This window comes from Nerophis ophidion, linkage group LG26 (assembly GCF_033978795.1).
Source record: "Nerophis ophidion isolate RoL-2023_Sa linkage group LG26, RoL_Noph_v1.0, whole genome shotgun sequence".
In the NCBI taxonomy this organism is placed as follows: domain Eukaryota; kingdom Metazoa; phylum Chordata; class Actinopteri; order Syngnathiformes; family Syngnathidae; genus Nerophis; species Nerophis ophidion.
This window is the reverse complement of record NC_084636.1, coordinates 6,053,870-6,079,554: the sequence shown is the minus strand read 5'-3', so window position 1 is coordinate 6,079,554 and position 25,685 is coordinate 6,053,870. Positions and strand designations below refer to the sequence as shown.

General features: G+C 42.6%; 1 protein-coding gene across 2 annotated transcripts in view; it reads left to right on the top strand.

The window, feature by feature from the left end:
* The first annotated feature begins 2,605 nt into the window (after positions 1-2,605).
* The window catches only part of klhl30 (kelch-like family member 30), a 32,262-nt gene continuing 9,182 nt past the window's right edge, over positions 2,606-25,685 (top strand). The window contains exons 1-6 of one of the 2 annotated variants that reach the window (XM_061887927.1): positions 2,606-2,713; positions 7,268-7,427; positions 11,073-11,877; positions 16,016-16,226; positions 18,332-18,418; positions 23,423-23,578. In XM_061887927.1, the coding sequence (XP_061743911.1) occupies positions 11,104-11,877; positions 16,016-16,226; positions 18,332-18,418; positions 23,423-23,578 (1,228 nt within the window). In that variant the 5' untranslated portion in view covers positions 2,606-2,713; positions 7,268-7,427; positions 11,073-11,103. Of the gene's footprint in view, positions 2,714-7,264; positions 7,428-11,072; positions 11,878-16,015; positions 16,227-18,331; positions 18,419-23,422; positions 23,579-25,685 lie in introns of both variants that reach the window. The other variant, XM_061887926.1, reaches the window with a different exon arrangement.

Below are 25,685 nucleotides of genomic sequence, written 5' to 3'. Positions count from 1 at the left end.
TGTTCTTGTCAAATAATGATGACTTTTGTCATAATTTTGCCGAGCAAAATCCTGCTTTTTATTCTAATATTGCCAAAATGTTAATGTGTTCTTATAAAATTGTGAATTTGTTGAGTAAAGTTACAACTCTTTTCATAAAATTTACAAAAAATGTAAGCTTTTTTTGTAAAATTGCGACTATTATTGAGTAAAATTCCAACTTTTATCATAATATTGCACACATGTTCAGTTTTTCTTGGAACATTTTGACTTACGTTGAGTAAAATTTCGATTTTTATTATAATACTGCCACAGATTTTCTTGTGAAATTGTGACCTTAGATATGAAATTCCAACTAATTTTTCACAATTTTTTTAAATATTTGCATAATAAGTACGGGGGTCGGCAACCTAATAACTTGAAGTAAATAAAAAGAAAAATAATAACAATAATAATTAAAAAATGAACTAAAAGCAGTCTTTTTCTCACAATGTGTCAACTTTTTTCTTATAAAATTTGGAAAAATTTTCTAATAGTCTTCCTGTTTCTGTAATATTGTAATATTCTCTCCTAAAATGATAACTTTTTTTTAAATGCACAACGGTGACATTTGTCATATAAAATTTTGACTTTTATCACAATATTGCCAATTTTTGTTGTTCTTCTTGTCAAATAGTGACATTTTTTGAGGAAAATTATGAATTTTGTCATAATTTTGCCGAGCAAAATCCAGATTTTTATTATGATTTTGCCAAAATGTTAATGTGTTCTTATAAAATTGTGAATTTGCTCAGTAAAGTTACAACTCTTTTCATAAAATTTACAAAAAATGTAAGTTTTTTTTGTAAAATTGCGACTATTATTGAGTAAAATTCAAACTTTTATCATAATATTGCACACATGTTCAGTTTTTCTTGGAACATTTTGACTTACGTTGAGTAAAATTACGATTTTTATTATAATACTGCCACAGATTTTCTTGTGAAATTGTGACCTTAGATATGAAATTCCAACTAATTTTTCACAATTTTTGTTTATATTTGCATAATAAGTACGGGGGTCGGCAACCTAATAACTTGAAGTAAATAAAAATAAAAATAATAACAATAATCATTTAAAAATGAACTAAAAGCACTCTTTTTCTCACAATATGTCAACTTTTTTCTTATAAAATTGGGAAAAATTTCTAATATTCTTCCTGTTTCTGTAATATTGTAATATTCTCTCCTAAAATGATAACTTTTTTTTTAATGCAAAACGGTGACATTTGTCATATAAAATTCTGACTTTTATCACAATATTGCCAAGTTTTGTTGTTCTTCTTGTCAAATAGTGACATTTTTTGAGGAAAATTATGACTTTTGTCATAATTTTACTGAGCAAAATCCCGATTTTTATTTTAATATTGCTAAAATGTTAATGTTTTCTAATAAAATTGTGATTTTGTTGAGTAAAGTTACAACTCTTTTCATAAAATTTACAAAAATGTTAAGCTTTTCTTGTAAAATTGCGACTGTTATTGAGTAAAATTCCAACTTTTATCATAATATTGCACACATGTTCAGTTTTTTTTGGAACATATTGACTTACGTTGAGTAAAATTACGATTTTTATTATAATACTGCCAAAGATTTTCTTGTGAAATTGTGACCTTAGATATGAAATTCCAAATAATTTTTCACAAATTTTTTTTTATATTTGCATAATAAGTACGGGGGTCGGCAACCTAATAACTTGAAGTAAATAAAATAAAAATAATAACAATAATAATTTAAAAAATACCTAATAGCAGTCTTTTCCTCACAATGTGTCGACTTTTTTCTTATAAAATTGGGAAAAATTTCTTATATTCTTCCTGTTTCTGTAATATTGCAATATTCTCTCCTAAAATTATAACTTTTTTTAAATGCAAAACGGTGACATTTGTCATATAAAATTCTGACTTTTATCACAATATTGCCAATTTTTGTTGTTGTTCTTGTCAAATAGTGATGACTTTTGTCATAATTTTGCCGAGCAAAATCCCGCTCATTATTATAATATTGCCAAAATGTTATTGTGTTCTTATAAAGTTGTGAATTTGTTGAGTAAAGTTACAACTCTTTTCATAAAATTTACAAAAATTTTAAGCTTTTCTTGTAAGATTGCGACTGTTATTGAGTAAAATTCCAACTTTCATCATAATATTGCACACATGTTCAGTTTTTTTTGGAACATTTTGACTTACGTTGAGTAAAATTACGATTTTTATTATAATACTGCCAAAGATTTACTTGTGAAATTGTGACCTCAGATATGAAATTCCAACTAATTTTTCACAATTTTAAAAAAATATTTGCATAATAAGTACGGCGGTCGGCAACCTGTGGCTCTTTAGCGCCACCCTAGTGGTTCTCTGGAACTTTTTAAAAAATGTATGAAAAATGGAAAAAGATGAGGGGGGAAAAAATATAAAAAATATATTTTTTGTTTTAATATGGTTTCTGTTGAAGGACAAACATGACACAAACCTCCCTAATTGTTATAAAGCACACTGTTTGTATTAAACATGCTTCACTGATTCGAGTATTTGGCAAGCACCGTTTTCTCCTACTAATTTTGGCGGTCCTTGAACTCACCCTAGTTTGTTTACATGTACAACTTTCTCCGACTTTCTAAGACGCGTTTTATACCACTTCTTTTTCTGTCTCATTTTGTCCACCAAACTTTTAACGTTGTGCGTGACTCCACAAAGGTGAGTTTTGTTGACGTTACTGTCTTGAGTGGAGTGCTAATCAGACATATTTGGTCACTGCATGACTGCAAGCTAATCGATGCTAACATGCTATTTAGGCTAGCTATATTGCATCATTATGCCTCATTTGTAGCTATATTTGAGCTCATTTGGTTTCTTTAAAGTCCTCTTAATTCAATTTATATCTCATGACACACTATCTGTATGTAATGTGGCTTTTATTTTTTTGCGGCTCCAGACCTATTTGTTTTTGTATTTTTGGTCCAATATGGCAGTGATTTTCAACCACTGTGCCGCGCCGTGAGATATTGTCTGGTGTGCCCTGGGAAATTAAACAACTTTACCTAATTGGTCCAAAAATATATTTTTTGCAAATCAATAATCATAATAATGTGCCGTTATCTAGTGCCTGTGCTGTGTAGAGCTAGGCAGGGTGATATTGTTATACTCCATAGCAGTAGGTGGCAGCAGGTAGTTCATTGCTTTGTAGAAGTCGGAACACGTCGAGGATGGTTTGTCGTGATCCCAATATGCAGAGCAAAGCGGGAGACAGCGTGCAGGTAAAAAGGTATGTAACGCTTAAACCAAAAATTAACAAAAGCTAAGTCCCGCTAGGAAAATGCACTAAAGCATAGTGATGGCTATGTAAAACAAAAGTAAAACTGAACTGGCTACAAAGTCAACAAAAACAGAATGCTGGACGACAGCAAAAACTTACAGCGTGTGGAGTAAAGACGGCGTCCACACATCTGCACATGACATGACAACAGAGGTGGGTAGAGTAGCCAGAAATTGTACTCAAGTAAGAGTACAGTTACTTTAGAGATTTATTACTCAAGTAAAAGTAAGGAGTAGTCACCCAAATATTTACTTAAGTAAAAGTAAAAAGTATGTTGTGAAAAAACGACTCAAGTACTGAGTAACTGATGAGTAACCTCTTTGTTTAATGATTCCGGCAACAAATAATGCACAAATACATAAAATCAGCAATGAGCAAATTCAGAGCCAGGAATATCTCTTAAGCAACTAAAACAATATTAAATATTAAATAATAGTACATTAAAATAAAACATATTAAGGCACATTGAGCCACACTAACTTAACAGCACCATAGGCTCAGTAGGCATTGATTGATTGATTGAAACTTGTATTAGTAGATTGCACAGTACAGTACATATTCCGTACAATTGACCACTAAATGGTAACACCCCAATAAGTTTTCAACGTTAATCAATTACTTAATAAATGACAGTCGAGGTGATCTACCTCATATATACATACACACATATCATATATATATATATATATATATATATATATATATATATATAGGTATATATATATATATATACACCTTTATACATACAGTATATAATTTATATTTATTTATTTTGCCGCTTTTGTTGACATGTTAAAGGTGTTTTAATGAATATACATGCATGTTTAACATATATATTCCTATCTTTCATGAAGACAAGAATATAAGTTGGTGTATTACCTGATTCTGATGACTTGCATTGATTGGAATCAGACAGTATAGTGATGATAACGTCCACGTTTTCAAATGGAGGAGAAAAAAAGTTCCTCCTTCCTGTCTAATACCACATGAAAGTCGTTGGTTTTTGGCATCTTATTTGTCCAGCTTCCATATTAGTTTTTATACACTTTTCAAGAAATACATTGGCGGCAAACTCCGTAGCTTGCTAGTTTGTTTGCGCTAGCTTTCGGAGACTCTTATTTTGTTAACGCAGGCGCAATGGAACGGCGCTTTTATTGTGAAGACAGGAACTGTGCGATCAGTCTTTAGGCTTTTGACGGGAAGTACGGTTGAAATAAAAAGTGTCTTTTTTCCTTAACACTTTTGATTGATTGAAACTTGTATTAGTAGATTGCACAGTACAGTACATATTTAGAACAATTGACCACTAAATGGTAACACCCCAATAAGTTTTTCAACTTTTTAGGTCGGATTCGACGTGTGACGGTCACGTGACCGCCTGGTTTTGTTTGATTGGTCCAACGTCACCAGTGACTGCATTTGATTGGTGAAACGCAGGCATGCATAGTTCCTACTTTGAATGCGTGTCTGACAAAATCAAAACAAACAAAACGTGCATTAACAGATCGATAAAAAAAAAAAGTTGCGAGTAGCGACCTGATTGCAGATAAACGGAGCGGAGTAAAAGTAGCGTTTCTTCTCTATAAATATACTCAAGTAAAAGTAAAAATATGTTGCATAAAAACTACTCTTAGAAGTACAATTTATCCCAAAAGTTACTCAAGTAGATGTAACGGAGTAAATGTGGCGCGTTACTACCCACCTCTGCATGACAATCAACAATGTCGTGAAGCTGCTACTGGAGAACACCAACAAAACAGGAAACGTCACCAAAATAACAGCGCAAAACAGGAAATAAAGCACTACCCACAGGAAACAACAACAAACTCAAAATAAGGCACGACAACCTGGTGGAGTTTCATTTTTTTTAAACATTTTCTGCTGGTGGTGTGCCTCCGCATTTTTGTTACGAAAAAAATGTGCCTTGACTCAAAAAAGGTTGAAAAACACTGCAATATTGCTTTCAACATTTTAGGTTGCCGACCCCTGGCATACACTGTAAAAAAAAAAATTCTGTAAAAAAACGGTCATCTACTGGCAGCGACGACTGCCAAACGAAAACCATAAAATCAAAGTAAAACACTGTAAACCAAATAATGATCAAAAACCTTATGTTTGCATAAATTTTCATGAAACGTTTTGCGGAAAAATATCGTAATTTTACAGATTTTTACTAAATTATGAAGATCAACCGCTTTTAATAAAGTGACGATGCAAACAGTTCTGCAGAAAAATACCTTTATTCTACAGAGTTTTTTCAAATTATTACAATCAACCACCTTTAATGAAGTGACAATGCTGGCAGTTCCACAGAACTGTCATTTTACAGATTTTTTTCTGAATTTATAAGATCCGGGGTTTTACCTGGGGGCCACTGGTGACCCTTTGTCGCGATTGCTCATTCACCAATTAATCAGCTCGCCGAATGAGAGGCATGATGTGCAAGGCTTTGTTGAACATACAATAGTGACTGCAAGACATACTTGATCAGCAGCCAACAGCCATACAAGTCACACTGACGGTGGCTGTACAAACAAATTTAACACAAATATGCGCCACATTGTGAACCCACACCAAACAAGAATGACAAACACATTTCGGGAGAACATCTTCACCGTAACACAAAATAAACACAAAATAACAAATACCCAGAATGCCATGCAGTGCTACTCTTCCGGGCTACACTCCCGCCACCACCCCACATCAGTGCCCCCCTCTGTGCGTCGGTTGAGGTGGGCGGGGTTTGGTGGTTGCGGGGGTGTAGCCCGGAAGAGTAGCACTGCATGGCATTCTGGGTATTTGTTCTTTTGTGTTTATTTTGTGTTACGGTGAAGATGTTGTACCCGAAATGTGTTTGTCATTCTTGTTTGGTGTGGGTTCACAATGTGGCGCATCGTACAGCCATCGTCAGTGTGACTTGTATGGCTGTTGGCTGTTGATCAAGTATGTCTTGTGTCATATCACAGAAAAAAATGTTAAATTGTTAGTATGAGCATAAACATTTCCATAACAGGCTACAAATATTTTTCAACTTGGATATAAAAATACACATATATATTAAAAAAATAAGATTTTCCTTAAAATTACATATAAAACTGTTAGATTGTTAGTATGGACATAGACTTTTATATAACAAGCTACATATTAAATGAAAGTTAATTACTGTAATTTTACATGAATTTGAAAGTAATTTGAGAAAACAGAAAATTATATGTATTATTAATTTGGTATTTTTCTGTAAAAAAAAAATTGAAATGTACATAGTTTGTAATTACTGGCTTATTACTTAAAATAGGGCTTCACGGTGGCAGAGGGGTTAGTGCGTCTGCCTCACAATACGAAGGTCCTGCAGTCCTGGGTTCAAATCCAGGATCTGGATCTTTCTGTGTGGAGTTTGCATGTTCTCCCCGTGAATGCGTGGGTTCCCTCCGGGTACTCCGGCTTCCTCCCACTTCCAAAGACATGCACCTGGGGATAGGTTGATTGGCAACACTAAAATTGGCCCTAGTGTGTGAATGTTGTCTGTCTATCTGTGTTGGCCCTGCGATGAGGTGGCGACTTGTCCAGGGTGTACCCCGCCTTCCGCCCGATTGTAGCTGAGATAGGTGCCAGCGCCCCCCGCGACCCCGAAAGGGAATAAGCGGTAGAAAATGGATGGATGGATGGATTACTTAAAATAACAGGCGGTTTGTTTATTTACAGATAATGTCTCCAATTCTACAGTTTCATAACCTATTTAAAAAAAAAAATTACAGTAGAAATTTAGAGTAAATTAACCATAAAAATAGGATTTTTTTTTAACAGTGTAATATGCATATATTGTTAATGTTGTAAATACGAATTTCGGAGGTCTCAAGAAGGTATGAAATACAAAAGTGTGTGTGTGTGTGTGTGTGTGTGTGTGTGTGTGTGTGTGTGTGTGTGTGTGACAGCAGCAGCAGGTTGTTTGGAATCTGACTTCAGGCCGGCGTCACCCCCCAAAATAACCCTTGCAGCGTGACAGTGACTTTGCACCGGCGTGCCTCCTCCATGTTGCCACACACAATAGCCGCCAGCCGCAGGATGAGTTGCAGTTTCCTCCTCGCCGCGTCCCCGGTGAGTTTGTTTGCATGCGGTTACACTTACCATTCTTTTCTCTTTTTTTTACGAGGGGAAACGCTCCTCGACTCAGACACGCTCGGAGGCGTGCGATCTGTTTATTTTGTGTCTGAGACGTCACAAGATGGTTCCCAGCTTCTATGAAAGTGAAGACGACTAATAACAATCTGCTTCTGTTTACCTGCTAAACCAGGGGTCAGCAACCTTTTTGAAAGCAAGAGCTACTTCTTGGGTACTGATTAATGCGAAGGGCTACCAGTTTGATACACACTTAAATAAATTGCCAGAAATAGCCAATTTGCTCAATTTACCTTTAACTCTATGTTATTATTAATAATTAATGATATTTATCTTTCTGGAAACACTGATCATCTTAATGATTTCTCACAATAAATATATATAGAAACAGATAAATATATATATTTAAAAAAAGGGTATTTCTGTCTGTCATTCCGTCGTACATTTTTTTTCCTTCTAGGTTTTTTGTCGAGAATAAATGATGAAAAAAACACTTAATTGAACGGTTTAAAAGAGGAGAAAACACGGAAAAAAAAGAAAATTCAATTTTGAAACATAGTTTATCTTCAATTTCGACTCTTTAAAAATCTAAATTCAACCGAACAAAAGAGGAGAAAAACTAGCTTATTCGAATTTTTTGAAAAAATAAAAAAAATAATTTATGGAACATCATTAGTAATTTTTCCTGATTAAGATTAATTTTAGAATTTTGATGACATGTTTCAAATAGGTTAAAATCCAATCTGCACTTTGTTAGAATATATAACAAATTGGACCAAGCTATATTTCTAACAAAGACAAATCATTATTTCTTCTAGATTTTCCATTACAAAAATTTTAAAAGAAATTCAAAAGACTGAAATTAAATTTTAATTTGATTCACGGTGGAAGAGGGGTTAGTGCGTCTGCCTCACAATACGAAGTTCCTGCAGTCCTGGGTTCAAATCCAGGCTCGGGATCTTTCTGTGTGGAGTTTGCATGTTCTACCCGTGAATGCGTGGGTTCCCTCCGGGTACTCCGGCTTCCTCCCACTTCCAAAGACATGCACCTGGGGATAGGTTGATTGGCAACACTAAATTGGCCCTAGTGTGTGAATGTGAGTGTGAATGTTGTCTGTCTATCTGTGTTGGCCCTGCGATGAGGTGGCGACTTGTCCAGGGTGTACCGTGCCTTCCGCCCGATTGTAGCTGAGATAGGCGTCAACGCCCCCCGCGACCCTGGAAGGGAATAAGCGGTAGAAAATGGATGGATGGATGGATCTACAGATTTTCTAGATTTGCCAGAATATTATTTTTGAATTTTAATCATAATAAGTTTAAAGAAATATTTCACAAATATTCTTCCTCGAAAAAACAGAAGCTAAAATGAAGAATTAAATTAAAATGTATTTATTATGTGAATGTGAGTGTGAATGTTGTCTGTCTATCTGTGTTGGCCCTGCGATGAGGGGGCGACTTGTCCAGGGTGTATCCTGCCTTCCGCCCGATTGTAGCTGAGATAGGCGCCAGCGCCCCCCGCGACCCCGAAAGGGAATAAGCGGTAGAAAATGGACGGATGGATGGATGTATTTATTATTCTTTACAATAAAAAAAAAAGTACTTGAACATTGATTTAAATTGTCAGGAAAGAAGAGGAAGGAATTAAAAAAATTAAAAAGATATATGTGTAGAAAAATCCTAAAATCATTTTTAAGGTTATATTTTTTCTCTAAAATTGTCTTTCAGAAACTTATAAGAAGCAAAAGTAAAAAATGTTTTATTTATTTATTTAAACAAGTGAAGACCAAGTCTTTAAAATATTTCTTTGGATTTTCAAATTCTATTTGAGTTTTGTCTCTCTTAGAATTAAAAATGTTGAGCAAAGCGAGACCAGCTTGCTAGTAAATAAATACAATTTAAAAAATAGAGGCAGCTCACTGGTAAGTGCTGCTATTTGAGCTATTTTTAGAACAGGACAGCGGACGACTCATCTGGTCCTTACGGACGACCTGGTGCCCGCAGGTCAGATGAAACAAAAATGGAGCTGTTTGGCCACAACACCCAGCAATATGTTCAGAGGACAAAAGATGGGGCCTTTAATGCCAGGAGCACCATGTCTACCGCCAAGAATGGTGGTGGTAGTATTATGCTCTGTGCCTGTTTTGCTGCCAATGGAACTGGTGCATGCATGGTACATGGAGAATGTACGTGGTTCTGTGCCATCTGTTGTAAAACGAGCGTAACATCAACACAGTGATGTTACAACACATACACAGTTGTGGTCAAGAGTTTACATACACTTGTAAAGAACATAATGTCATGGCTGTCTTGAGTTTCCAATCACATCAGCATGGAGGTAGTAGTATTATGTTCCGGGCCTGTGTGGAGGGTGGGTGTGCTAGGACCGGCCTCGAAGACAGCGACAGGTGAGTTGGATGGCCCAGGTGGGCCTTGTTATCTAATCACCTCTTGCCTTTAATAGCAACAGCTGAAGATCAAGAGAGAGAGAGAGAGAGAGAGAGAGAGAGAGAGAGAGAGAGAGGGAGACACGGAATGAGAAAAAGATTTTGCTGGAAAGCAGAACACTCGCACCTTTTGAGGAAAAACAAAACAGTGTTGTAGCCCTGATCCGGGCTCTGAAAAAGGAGGATTACCTCCGAATTCTTCAGGACAAGCTAAAATTATCAGCCTGGAGGTTGGGTCTCGGGCGCAATTGGGTGTTCCAACAGGACAAGGACCCCAAACACAGGTCAAAAGTGGTAAAGGAATTGCTAAATCGGGCTAGAATGATGGTTATAGAATGGCCTTGATTGATTGATTGATTGATTGATTGATTGATTGATTGATACTTTCATTAGTAGATTGCACAGTTCAGTACATATTCCGTACAATTGACCACTAAATGGTAACACCCGAATAAGTTTTTCAACTTGTTTAAGTCGGGGTCCACGTTAATCAATTCATGGTACAAATATATACTATCAACATAATACAGTCATCACACAAGTTAATCATCATAGTATGTACATTTAATTATTTACATTATTTACAATCCGGGGGGTGGGATGAGGAGCTTTGGTTGATATCAGAACTTCAGTCATCAACAATTGCATCAACAGAGAAATGTGGACATTGAAAAAGTGTAGGTCTTATTTAGTAGGATATGTACAGCCAGCAGAGAACATAGTGAGTTCAGATAGCATAAGAACAAGTATATACATTAGAAGTACATTTGAGTTGTTTATAATCCGGGGAGATGGGATGTGAATGGAGGAGGGTATTAGTAAAGTGTTGAAGCTGCCTGGAGGTGTTGTTTTAGAGCGGTTTTGAAGGAATATAGAGATGCACTTACTTTTATACCTGTTGGGAGTGCATTCCACATCGATGTGGCATAGAAAGAGAATGAGTTAAGACCTTTGTTAGATCGAAATCTGGGTTTAACGTGGTTTGTGGAGCTCCCCCTGGTGTTGTGGTAAGTCCTGACTTAAACGTGTGGACAATGCTGAAGTCAGCCATGACATTATGTTTTTTACAAGTGTATGTCAACTTTTGACCACGACTGTATATATATGTATATATACATATGTACACATACATACAGTATATGCGTAATGCGTGCAACAATATTTCCTACTTTGTTTCGCAGGTGAAAGATTAGTCGTTTGTTCAAGCCGAGGATGGTGCGCAATGTGGACGACCTGGACTTCTGCCTGGCCTCGCACCCGCAGAGCATCCTGGAGGGCCTGCGCTCGCTCTGCTCCCAGCCCAAACTGGTGGACGTGACGCTGAGCGCCGGCGGACGCGACTTCCCGTGCCACCGCGGCGTGCTGGCCCTCTGCAGCTCCTACTTCTGCTGCATGTTCTCGGGCGACTTCGTGGAGAGCATCGCGGCGCGGGTGGAGCTTACCGACGTGGAGCCGGATATTTTGGCTTGCTTGCTGGACTTCGCCTACACGGGCAAGCTGACCATCAACCAGAGCAACGTGGAGGGCCTCATCCAGACCTCCAGCCGGCTGCAGTTCCAGACGGTCCGAGCCGTTTGCAGCCGCTACCTCCAGAACCAGATCGACGCCACCAACTGTTTGGGAATCCTGGAGTTCGGCGAGATCCACGGCTGCCCAGAGGTGACGGCCAAAGCGCGGGCTTTTCTCTTGGAGAACTTTGAGGCCGTCCAGCAAGGCGAGGAGTTCCTCCTGCAGGAAAAGGAGCGGCTGGCGTCCTGCCTGCGCGACGAGGGACTACAAGTCCGCTCCGAGTGCGCCCGTGTGGAGGCCATCCTCAAATGGGTCGGTCACCACCAGGAGTCTCGGCTCTGCCACCTCGCAGAACTTTTGAGCCTGTGCCGCCTGGCCCTGCTCAGCCTGGACTACCTGAGCGGGAGTCTGCTGCAGGACGGTCTGGTGCAGGCGTCCGCCAGCTGCAGGGAGGCCGTGGAGAAAGTCCACATGGAGGTTTGTCTGAACCCTTTGCAGGACTTTACGAGTCTGCACCTTCATGGTGCCTCAGATATACTCCAATGTGACCAGAGCGCCTGTTCCCACCCTTAGCCTTACAACAGGTGGCTACGTGTTAGCATCACTGTCAGGTAGGAAGGGTAAGATGTCAAATTTGGTTATTTCATAGGATAGGATAGGTCTTTATTGTCATTGCACACGTAGAACGAAACTTTGTTTTCAGCACAAACCCGTTCAAGATTAGACGAAACCAACAGTGTACAGGGTTACAGAAAAGGAAGGCGCCCCGTAAACGATGGGGAAAAAAGGTAAACACCGGGGGGAGGATGAGTAAAAAATACAATCTACCAGTCTGGATTCGGAAAAAAACTCCATAGCAAAGCACATATACATTTGTACATATTACAACGTACATCTCGAGATGTCAAGCAACAGAGAGGGGGAGTGGGGAGCCATGGTGGCAGGCTGCAGCTCTCAGGCGCTGCCCATCCTTCCATCTCCCCTATGGGGTTTGCGGGTCTAGGTACCGATCAAATTCTACCAAACATGTACAAACGTTTGTACACAGAAACTTTGTTTTCAGAACAAACCCGTTCAAGTTTAGACTAACAAATAGTGTACAGGGTTACAGAACAGAAATGCTGATGGGTCGCCACAAGGCGATGGGGAAAAAAGGTAAACACTGGGGGGAGGATGAGTAAAAAAATACAATCTACCAGTCTGGATTCGGAAAAAAAAACCCCATAGCAAAGCACATATACGTTTGTACATATTACAACGTACATCTCGAGATGTCTAGCAACATAGGGGGGGAGTAGGGAGCCATGGTGGCAGGCCGCAGCTCTCAAGCGCTGCCCATCCTTGCATCTCCCCTATGGGGTTTGCGGGATTAGGTACCGATCAAATTCTACCAAACATGTACAAACGTTTGTACACAGAAACTTTGTTTTCAGAACAAACCCGTTCAAGATTAGACACAAAAACACTGTACAGGGTTACAGAACAGGAACGCTGATGGGTCGCCACAAGGCGATGGGGAAAAAAGGTAAACACTGGGGGGAGAATGAGGTAAAAAAATACATTCTACCAGTCTGGATTTGGAAAAAAATTCCACAGCAAAGCACATATACGTATTACAATGTATATTTTGAGATATCTAGCAACTGTGAGGGGGAGTGGGGGGCCATGGTGGCAGGCCGCAGCTCTCAGGCGCTGCCCATACTTCCATCACCCCTATAGGGTTTGCGGGATTAGGTGCCGATCAAATTCCATGTACAGTAAAATCAAACAGTGCCATACCATTGTTACATCAAGCCTGGTTACAGACGTAAACATTCGGCAAGGAAACAAGCGCTCACAGTGGCTTCTGGGTAATGTTGCAATTTTTAATGCCAACAAAGCAAGCTTCCCTGATAGAAAGCGCTGAAAAGTAAGGCTCTACTTTTAGTGTCAAGGTGAGGACTTTGGTGTGGTTTGTTTTCTCGTGGTTCAAAGCGATTGGAACGGACATGGCGTGAAGGTAAGGGCATCTTTTAATTAATGACTCAAAAAAAGTTACAAACGAAAGGCGCCCAAAACTATTTCTATAACGTAAACTATGGGGATGAAAACAAAACTTTAAAACTATGGCATGAATAACGATAACTTCCTTGGAGCGAGATATGGCCATGGATCATCAGCATAGATAGCAAGGGTGTGAAGAGGGTGAGTAGAAGGTGATGTGGCCAGGCTGACTGCCTGGCAACTGCAGGCTTAAATAGGTGCAGTGATGACAGGTGCGTGAGTCCAGACAAATCAGGTGCGTGAGTCGTGAACACACAACAGGTGAAAAAGGCGCTCACAGCGGAGGTTCAAAACTTGGCTCTGAAAACAAAACTATTTCTATAACGTAAACTATGGGCATGAAAACAAAACTTTAAAACTATGGCATGAATAACGATAACTTCCTTGGAGCGAGATATGGCTATGGATCATCAGCATAGATAGCAAGGGTGTGAAGAGGGTGAGTAGAAGGTGATGTCGCCAGGCTGACTGCCTGGCAACTGCAGGCTTAAATAGGTGCGATGATGACAGGTGAGTGAGTCCAGACAAATCAGGTGCGTGAGTCGTAAACACATAACAGGTGAAAACTAATTGGTAGTCATGGAAACTAAAACAAACCAGGGTGCGCAAAAACAGGAACTAATGGAGTCAAAAAAAAAACAGAACATACCGTATTTCCTTGAATTGCCGCCGGGTATATAGTATGCGCCTGCCTAGAATTACTGCCTGGTCAAACTCCATCCATCCATCCATTTTCTACCGCTTATTCCCTTTCGTGGTCGCGGGGAGCGCTGGCGCCTATCTCAGCTACAATCGGGCGGAAGGCGGGGTACACCCTGGACAAGTCGCCACCTCATCGCAGGGCCAACACAGATAGACAGACAACATTCACACTCACATTCACACACTAGGGCCAATTTAGTGTTGCCAATCAACCTATCCCCAGGTGCATGTCTTTGGAAGTGGGAGGAAGCCGGAGTACCCGGAGGGAACCCACGCATTCACGGGGAGAACATGCAAACTCCACACAGAAAGATCCCGAGCCTGGATTTGAACCCAGGACTGCAGGACCTTCGTATTGTGAGGCAGACGCACTAACCCCTCTTCCACCGTGAAGCCCCGGGTCAAACTCGCTTCCCAAAATAATTAGTGCATGCTTAGTATTACTGCCGGCTCAGGATTAACGCCGGGTCAAACTTGTTTCGCAAAATATCATATTTATTAGCGCATGTCTAGAATTTCCGCCGGGTCAAACTCTTTTCGCAAAATATTTATCATCCGCCTACAAATTCCGCCGGACCAAACTCGTCACGTCACAAGTGACCATTCACCTGTCATCATTTTCAAAACGGAGGAGGCTGATTTCAATCATTTGAAATCACATAAAGGGAAGAAGATTAAGAGCTATTCATTAGGATTTAAGGACCAAGCTATTGAATATGCTAAAAAGAACAGTAAGCAGCTACGGTTTATTAATATACCGTAGCTGCGTGTGTCAAATATGAGTCATTAAATGACTCCTGCCTCCTGGTGGTAGAGGGCGCTAGTGATCCTTCTTGCGACTACTCGGCTGCAAAAGAAGTGACAACAAGCAGCAAGAGTGAGCAGCGATTGTTTATATTTTCCTCTCGCTTGCACTTTTAACATGGAGGATTACATATCTAAAATAAAACCGTTCTCTAAACTGGACTTTCAATCGAAGCGGGAGGTAATAAAGGAATATCTCCATCGAGACAGAGTTTTAAAACTGAAGAAAGATAAGGAAGACTTCTATAAACAAGTTATTGATGCTTTTGATCAGAAGGAGCTGCGCACAGACTTCATTTATGAGTAAAGGTAAGACCATAATAACGTTTTTTTTATTAAATGTGCTTTTTTGATGGTATCCTTACATCACACTCAAATGTATAAGCCGGGCCTAAATTTACCGCATGCCTTTGGTAAGCGCCAGAGTGAGAAGAGGTTTTAAAATAATTAGCGCCCCGGCAGCAATTCAAAGAAATACGGTAACTTAACAGAACATGATCATAAACACCTGACATTTAGCTCGTTGCTAATTTCCATTGGATGTACATGCTACTGATTTTACATGGTGATTTCAACACCTCCAAATTTGGTCATGAAAAGATACACTTTACAATCAAACAGCCGGTGTGTAATAAGTATGATACTTGCAGTATTAACACTTTGTACGACTCAACAAAAGACAAGAGTGGCACTGAGCCAATGCCACCAGTCCGACCATGCATTGGCTTGCACAAAATATAACGGTACCGTGTTACAGTTCATGGGTTGCATTTGTATCAAATGCCGATCACTCCAGCAGCACTGAGAGCGCACTCCGCCAAACTACCTCTCGGCAATGTAGCCCTGTTAAATGGCAACCAAGAAATTGACGTACGTCAAGTAAGGCTCCACTTTTACAAAAAATACGCTAGCCTTATGCTAATATACATCGGCTTTGCTATCAACATGCTACTGATTAGCATTAGCAATTTTGAACACGAGTGTACAAAAAAAAAATTTATGTGTTGTGGTTGATCATGGATGTTAGAAAGGATCTGGATAAAGGTCATTCTATGACTGCCTACAGAAAATGCACCTGGTCTCGGAGTGCACGGGTCGAGTCAACGCGTCGGCCAGTCCCCAGCCCAACCTGCAGGAGGTCCTGTTCGTCATGGGGGGTCGGTCCCTGGACGACGACTCCGAGGACGAAGACTCGGACGAAGACGACGACGACGAGCGGAGTCGGCGCCGGAGGAGGCCGCCGCCCGGGAACTGCACCTTCTACAACACCAAGACAAGTTAGATTTCAGTCTTCTCGTTGTTCACTTTCCAGGCATGTCCAAGGTTTCTCATTGTCATCCCGTTGGGTTGGGTTTTTCCTTGCCCTGATCTGGGATCTGAGCTGAGGATGTCCTTGGGGCTTGTGCAGCCCTTTGAGTCACTTGCGATTTAGGGATATTGAAGTAAACATTGATTGATAAACATTAATTTCCGCGTCTAAATATCAATTCCGTGTTTTTATTTTAGTAAAATAACGTAGCGTGTCGTTATGAGAGAGTGTCAAAATATGGAGCTAACGTAGTTTTCTTAGCAGTGTTCTCACAGGGCAACACCCAAATGTGTCCCGTGAAAACCCGTCGAAGGGAACTCGGACAATAACAAAAGTTATTGGCGGTATAGCTCGGTTGGTAGCAACTCGAGGGTTCCAGGTTCGATCCCCGCTCCCGCCAACCCGGTCTCTGCCGTCATGTCCTTGGGCAAGACCCTTTACCCACCTGCTCTCAGTGCCACCCACACTGGTGTAAATGTAACTCAGATATTGGGTTTCCCTATGTAAAAGCGCTTTGAGTCACTAGAGAATAAGCGCTAGATAAATATAATTCACTTCAAAAGTTCCCTGGGTGAGTTATGTAAAAACCACTACATCCATCCAATCTGAAAAAAATTGGATTCAGAACAAAATGTGTTGAACGCTTGCCTCGGCCTAAACTTACCTAAAGACGGTTGTGGATTGCAGGACAGTTAGCACAGTTAGCATCGTCCAGCTAGTTTACTTCTTGTCGTCCCATGGCCTTGGCTCTCCCACCCACAACGTTAAATGGTAAATTTCTACCTTCAAGTTACTCAAAGCGCTTTGACGTTATCTCCACATTCACCCATTGTCAGGTTCAAACACCGATGACATCTATTAAACGAGACAAGAAGCAAGGAATTAAACAGAGACATAATTACATTGGCTCAATTTAAAGAGAAAGGTCTGGGCTGTACTCTTGTACGGTCTCCAGCACGCTCCGGCGAAAGATCGTACGCCACTTGTTTTTATTCGGACTCTCCCGGTTTACATAACAGCTGTTTCTAAAGGAATGGGGCGGTACGTCAACAGCCATTGTTTTCGGTCACATTAACACAAAAGAATAAGATGCCTCGGGCTTGGTCTGGTCCTGGATCGAGCTTGAGCAGGTTTTGGTTCAAAATAGATTACCCCTCCCGTCTCCTCCCATCGTACACAGCGGAATCTTTCAAGCCTTTTGCTTGTTGCAACAAAGACAGCTTTCGTCTGTTCCCTGGGAAAACTCAGAGAACAGAGAGTTTTTTTGATAATTTACATACAATTTTTCTGACACATGTTCACACACAAACACATTCACACTCTGATGGCGGGAGCTGCCGTGCAAGGCCCCTGACCACGACCCATCAGGAGCAAGGGTGACGTGTCTTGCTCAAGGACACGACGGACGTGATGAGGTTGGTAGAAGGTGGGGATCGAACCAAGAACCCCTCAGGTTGCTGGCACGGCTGCTCTCCCAACCGTCATTTATTTAAAAAAAATATATTTGTGTAGCACATTAAATTGGACATGAAAGTAAGTGTCAAGGGCAACACGGTGGTACAGGGGTTAGTGCATATGCCTCACAATACTGAGGTCCCGGGTTCAATCCTGGGCTCGGGATCTTTCTGTGTGGAGTTTGCATGTTCTGCGTGGGTTCCCTCCGGGTACTCCGGCTTCCTCCCACCTCCAAAGACATGCACCTGGGGGTAGGCCCCTCCCACTTCCAAAGACATGCACCTGGGGATAGGCCCCTCCCACCTCCAAAGACATGCACCTGGGGATAGGCCCCTCCCACCTCCAAAGACATGCACCTGGGGATAGGTTAATTGGCAACACTAAATGGTCCCTAGTGTGGGAATGTTGTTTGCGATGAGGTGGTGACTTGTCCAGGGTGTGCGCCGCCATCCGCCCGAATGCAGCTGGGATAGGCTCCAGCACCCGCCGCCTCTTTTTTTGTCAGTTTTTCTTTTTTTTTCTCTCAAAGATTGCTCACATGGCTGCACTTCCTGTCCCAATACTTTTTGCTAGACATTGTAATGTTTGCTGGGCTGTTAATGTCTGCTGTGTTTGCAGAAGAGTGGCATCAACTCCCCAACTTCCCCAACCCCAACAAGTGGGGCTTCTCCATGGTGGCTCTCAACAACGATGTCTATGTCACAGGTGTGTGTGGGTGTGTGTGTGTGTGTGTGTGTGCGTGTGTGTGTTTGTGTGTGTGACGACTGTTTGTGTGTGACGATTGTACGTGACGATTGTGTGTGTGTCGACTGTACGTGTGTGTCGACTGTACGTGTGTGACGACTGTGTGTGCCGATAGTGTGTGTGTGACGATAGTGTGTGTGTGATGACTGTTTGTGTGTGACGACTCTGTGTGTGTGAGATGAATGTGGGTGATGATTGTGTGTGTGTGACGACTGTGCGTGTGTGTGTGTGTGTGTGTGTGTGTGTGTGTGTGTGTGTGTGTGTGTGTGTGTGCGTGTGTGTGTGTGACAAATGTGGGTGACGATTATGTGCGTGTGACGAGTGTGTGTGTGTGATGATTGTTTGTGTGTGACGACTCTGTGTGTGTGAGATGAATGTGGGTGATGATTGTGTGTGTGTGACGACTGGGTGTGTGTGACGACTGTGTGTGTGTGTGTGTGTGTGTGTGTGTGTGTGTGTGTGTGTGTGTGTGTGTGTGTGTGTGTGTGTGTGTGTGCGTGTGTGTGTGTGACAAATGTGGGTGACAATTATGTGCGTGTGACGAGTGTGTGTAAGTCGACTACTTGTGTGGCGACTGTGTGTGACAATTCTGTGTGTGTGACGATTGTGTGTGTGATGACTCTGTGTGTGTCGACTGTACGTGTGTGACGATTGTATGTGTGTGACGACTGTGTGTGTGAGGACTTTGTGTGTGACGAGTGTGCGTGTGTGAAGAGTGTGATTGTGGGACGACTGTGTGTGTGTGAGACAAATGTGGGTGACGATTGTGTGTGTGTGACGAGTGTGTGTGTGTGTCGACTGTGTGTGACGACTGTGTGTGTCGACTGTGTGTGTGACGAGTGTGCGTGTGTGACGAGTGTGCTTGTGTGAAGAGTGTGCAGGTGTGACGAGTGTGCAGGTGTGACGACGTGTGTGAGGATTGTGTGACAATTGTGTGTGTGTGACGACTGTGTGTGTGTGGGACGACTTTGTGTGTGACGAGTGTGCGTGTGTGAATAGTGTGATTGTGGGACGACTGTGTGTGTGAGACAAATGTGGGTGACGATTGTGTGTGTGTGATGAGTGTGTGTGTGTCGACTGTGTGTGACAATTCTGTGTGTGTCGACTGTGTGTGTGAAGAGTGTGCGTGTGTGACGAGTGTGCTTGTGTGAAGAGTGTGCAGGTGTGACGAGTGTGCAGGTGTGACGACGTGTGTGAGGATTGTGTGACAATTGTGTGTGTGTGACGACTGTGTGTGTGTGTGACGATCGTGTGTGTGTGACGACTGTGTGTGTGTGACAAATGTGGGTGACGATTGTGTGAGTGTGTGACGACTGTGTGTGTGTCGACTGTACGTGTGTGACGACTGTGTGTGACGATTATGTGTGTGTCAACTGTATGTGTGTGACGACTGTGTGTGTGTGTGTGACGATTGTGTGTGAGTGTGACGAGTGTGCGTGTGTGAAGCGTGTGCATGTGTGACGACTGTGTGTGTGTGACAACTGTGTGTGTGTGACGACTGTGTAAGTGTATGACGATGTGTGCGTGTGTGAAGCGTGTGCATGTGTGACGACTGTGTGTGTGTGACAACTGTGTGTGTGTGACGACTGTGTAAGTGTATGACGATGTGTGCGTGTGTGAAGAGTGTGCACGTGTGTGACAATTCTGTGACGACTGTGTGTGTGACGACAGTGTGTGTGTGTGACGACTGTGTGCGTATGTGTGCATGTGTGAAGAGTGTGCACGTGTGTGACAATTGTGTGACGACTGTGTATGTGTATGATGATGTGTGCGTGTGTCAAGAGTGTGCACGTGTGTGACAATTCTGTGACGACTGTGTGTGTGACGACTGTGTGTGTGTGTGACGACTGTGTGCGTAAGTGTGCATGTGTGAAGAGTGTGCACGTGTGTGACAATTGTGTGACAACTGTGTGTGTGACGACTGTGTGTGTGTGTGTGACGACTGTGTGCGTATGTGTGCGTGTGTGAAGAGTGTGCACTTGTGTGACAATTGTGTGACAACTGTGTGTGTGACGACTGTGTGTGTGTGTGACGACTGTGTGCGTATGTGTGCGTGTGTGAAGAGTGTGCACATGTGTGACAATTGTGCGACGACTGTGTGTGTGTGTGTGTGTGAGACGACTGCGTGTGTGTGTCAACTGTGTGCGTGTGACGACTGCGTGTGTGTGATGAGTGTGCTTGTGTGACGACAGTGCGCATGTGTGACAGTTGTGTGATGACTATGTGTGTGTGACAACTGTGTGTGTGTCCACTGTACGTGTGTGACGACTGTGTGACAATTGTGTGTGTGTGACGACTTTGTGTGTGTGACGATCGTGTGTGTTTGACGACTGTGTGTGTGTGTGTGTGTATGACGACTGTGTGTGTGTCGATTGTACGTGTGTGACAACTGTGTGTGACGATAGTGTGTGTGTGACGACTGTCTGTGTGTGTGTGTGAGATGAATGTGGGTGATGATTGTGTGTGTGTGTGACGACTGTGTGTGTGTGTGTGTGTGTGTGACGGATCTGGGTGACGATTGTGTGTGTGTGTGGCAAGCATGTGTGTGTGACGACTGTGCGTGTGTCGACTGTACGTATGTGACGAGTGTGTGTGTGTGTGAAGACTGTGTGTGTGTGACGACTGTGTGTGTGTGTGTGACGACTGTGTGTGTGTGTGAGACGACTGTGTGTGTGACGGATGTGGGTGACGATTGTGTGTGTGTGTGACGAGTGTGTGTGTGTGTGTGTGTGTGACAGATGTGGGTGACGATTATGTGTGTGTGTGTGGCAAGCGTTTGTGTGTGACGACTGTGCGTGTGTCGACTGTACGTATGTGTCAAGTGTGTGTGTGTGACGAGTGTGTGTGTGTGTGACGACTGTGTGTGTGTGTGTGTGTGTGTGTGTGTGTGAAGACTGTGTGTGACTGACGACTGTGTGTGCGTGTGACGACTGTGTGTGTGTGTGTGACGACTGTGTGTGTTTAGACTGTGTGTGACGACTATGTGTGTGTGTGAAGACTGTGTGTGTCGAGTATGTGTGTCGAGTGTGTGTGTGTGACGACTGTGTGTGTGACGACTGTGTGTGTGTGTGTGTGTGTGTGTGACGAGTGTGTGTGTGTGACGACTGTGTGTGTGTGAAGACTGTGTGTGACGACTGTGTGTGTGTGAGACGACTGTGTGTGTGAGACGACTGTGTGTGTGTGACGATCGTGTGTGTGACGACTGTGTGTGTGTGACAAATGTGGGTGACGATTGTGTGAGTGTGTGACGACTGTGTGCGTGAGACGACTGTGTGTGTGTGACGACTGTGTGTGTGTGTGACGACTGTGTGTGACGACTGTGTGTGTGTGTGAAGACTGTGTGTGTGTGACGACTGTGTGTGTGACGACTGTGTGTGTGACGACTGTGTGTGTGTGAGAGACGACTGTGTGTGTGACGGACGTGGGTGACGATTGTGTGTGTGTGTGAGACGAGTGTGTGTGTGACGAGTGTGTGTGTGTGTGTGACGGATGTGGGTGACGATTGTGTGTGTGTGGCAGGCGTGTGCGTGTGTCGACTGTACGTATGTGTCGAGTGTGTGTGTGTGACGAGTGTGTGTGTGACGACTGTGTGTGTGTGTGTGAGACGACTGTGTGTGACGACTGTGTGTGTGTGACGACTGTGTGTGTGTGACGACTGTGTGTGTGTGTGTGTGTGTGTGTGTGTGTGTGTGACAAGTGTGTGTGTGTGACGACTGTGTGTGTGTGTGTGTGACGAGTGTGTGTGTGTGACGACTGTGTGTGTGTGAAGACTGTGTGTGACGACTGTGTGTGTGTGAGACGACTGTGTGTGTGAGACGACTGTGTGTGTGTGACGATCGTGTGTGTGACGACTGTGTGTGTGTGACAAATGTGGGTGACGATTGTGTGAGTGTGTGACGACTGTGTGTGTGAGACGACTGTGTGTGTGTGACGACTGTGTGTGTGTGTGACGACTGTGTGTGACGACTGTGTGTGTGTGTGAAGACTGTGTGTGTGTGACGACTGTGTGTGTGACGACTGTGTGTGTGACGACTGTGTGTGTGATGACTGTGTGTGTGTGAGAGACGACTCTGTGTGTGACGGACGTGGGTGACGATTGTGTGTGTGTGTGAGACGAGTGTGTGTGTGTGTGTGACGGATGTGGGTGACGATTGTGTGTGTGTGGCAGGCGTGTGGGTGTGTCGAGTGTGTGTGTGTGACGAGTGTGTGTGTGACGACTGTGTGTGTGTGTGTGAGACGACTGTGTGTGACGACTGTGTGTGTGTGACGACTGTGTGTGTGTGTGTGTGTGTGTGTGTGTGTGACAAGTGTGTGTGTGTGTGACGACTGTGTGTGTGTGAGATGAATGTGGGTGATGATTGTGTGTGTGTGACGACTGTGTGTGTGTGTGTGTGTGTGTGTGTGTGTGTGTGTGTGTGTGTGTGACGAATGTGGGTGACGATTATGTGTTTGTGACGAGTGTGTGTGTGTCGTCTGTACTCGTGTGGCGACTGTGTGTGACAATTCTGTGTGTGTGACGATTGTGTGTGTGATGACTCTGTGTGTGTCGACTGTACGTGTGTGACGATTGTATGTGTGTGACGACTGTGTGTGTGTGTGTGAAGACTGTGTGTGTGTCTGACGACTGTGTGTGTGTGACGACTGTGTGTGTGTGTGACGACTGTGTGTGTGTGTGAAGACTGTGTGTGTCGAGTGTGTGTGTGTGTGACGACTGTGTGTGTGAAGACTGTGTGAGACGACTGTGTTTGCGTGACGACTGTGTGTGTAACAACTTTGCGTGTGTTGTGGACTGTGCGTGTGTGTGTGAGACGACTGTGTGTGTGTGTGTGTGACGACTGTGTATGTGTGTGAGGCAATGCGTGTGTGACGACCGTGTGTGTGTGACGAGTGTGCATGTGTGTGATGAGTGTGCATGTGTATTGCTGAAGCGCGGCGCATTGAAGGACAAAAGCTGGTGTGTGACAGGAGGCTCGCGGGGCTCCAACACCAACACCTGGTCCACCACGGAGACATGGAAGTACATCACCAAGGAGGGGAGCTGGGTCACCGTGGCGCCCATGCAGCGCCCGCGCACCAACCATTCCTCCGCCACGCTGAACGGCGAGATTTACGTCATCGGAGGTAAGAAATCCCTGTAAACGACTCGATAAACATTTTTTATCTCTAATAATTCACTTCAGCTTAAAATCATGAGCATCAGAGTCATATTACTTGGTATGTGACACTTGTTGACAGTTAGCATGCGTATGTTAGCATGCTAACCCTTTTTTTTAGCTACTTGTACTCTTTTTTTTTTTTTTTTTTCTGTAATTCCCCAGCCATACACTTTCGAGTCATATAAATTGGTATGTGACACATGCTAATTCTTATCATGGTCACGTTAGCTTGCTAGCATGCTATTATTAGCCTGCTAACTTTTTGAGCTAGTTTTGCTACCGTTTACCCCAGAGTCATATCACTTGGTATGTGACACATGCTAATTATTATCAGGGTCACGTTAGCTTCCTAGCATGCTATTATTAGCCTGCTAACTTTTTGAGCTAGTTTTGCTACCGTTTACCCCAGAGTCATATCACTTGGTATGTGACACATGCTAATTATTATCATGGTCACACTAGCTTGCTAGCATGCTAACATTAGCATGTCACCTTTTTGAGCTAGTTTTGCTACCGTTTACCCCAGAGTCATATCACTTGGTATGTGCCACTTGTTAACTTTTAGCATGCGAATGATAGCATGTTAACTAGCTAACTTAAACATGCAAACTTTTTCCATCTACTCTTAAACTTTTTTCTCGATTTCCGAAGCCTTATCATGAATTGATTACCATGGACCGTATTCCGGTGTTACCATTTAGTTGTCAATGGTACGGAATATGTACTCTACTGTGTAATCCACTAATAAATGTCTCAATCAATCAATACTGTAAGGACCGGTGGGCATCGAGGTGCCGGGTTCGATTCCCTCTAGGATGCCTTGACGTGAACACAACAAAGGAAAGATCTTAAAAGATTTATTTAACAAAAAGAGAGCTCTGAACAGAAATACTGGAGCTAATAAAAAGGCAAACCAAAAACGCTAGTATGAAAACTAGGAAATACAAACAGAAAACTATAAATCGGCATGAAAGCACAAAAATGTAAAAACAAAAACAATTAGCATGTGAGCTAAAAAAAGGCAGGTGGCTTAGCATATGAGCTAGCGAGAACAAACGTACCGAGAAGAGCAGTCGTCACTTGTTGCATGTGAGCAAGTCTTATGGACCCAGACTGAACAAGGAAAAGAGTAAGGCTTATACAGGGAGTAATCAAGTAAGAACCAGGTGTGTGTAGAAAACGAGGAGCAGGTGAAAATCAATGTGTAACCATGGTAACGGACTAAACAGGAAGTAAGTGGGTCAGAAAGAGAATGAAACAAAGATGGAAAAATAAACATGTGAAAATCTGAGTCACGGATCGCAACAAATCATACACCTTACTGCCTTCACTGCAAAAACTAAAATCTAAGTAAGATGAAATATCTCAAATAAGGGTGATATTTGCTTATTTTCTGTCTGATAAGATAATTCTTCTCACTAAGCAGATTTTATGTTAGATTCTTTTACTTGTTTTAAGGGTTTTGCTCCTAAATGATCTCAGTAAGACACTACAGCTTGTTTCCGACATTTTATGACCTATTTTGAGTAAAATATGCTGTTTTTGTCCGAGTGTCCAAAACACACCCAGCAATGGTGCACAGGAAGGCGGGGAAGAAGAGGGGGAAAAGGCGGCCAAAATGTTCATAAGTCCCAATAGTGTCCAAAATACCTCCCCGGGTTGCAGTCCCACGAGTCCCGCCGCCGGACACACAAATCCCGGGATACAAAAAATTTCCAAAACGCACCCAGCAAAGTCCCACGGGAAGTAGGGGGAAAAAATTGGAAAAAGTCGGCAAAAGTCCCCCAAAATTTTCTAAATACCGACCAAGGTTCGAGTCCCAACCGGGTTCGAGTTTGAGTGCACACTCGAACCCGGGTGGGACTTTTGAACATTTCACCGACTTTTCTCACTTTTCTCCCCACCTCTCCGTGGGACTTTGCTGGGCACGTTTTGGACATTTTGGGCATCCCGGCCGGCGGCAGAACTTGTGGGACTCGAACCTGTGTAGGTATTTTGAACATTTTTGGGACTTTTGCTGACTTTTCCAACTTTCATCCCCCCTCCCCATGGGACTCGGCTGGGTGTGTTAT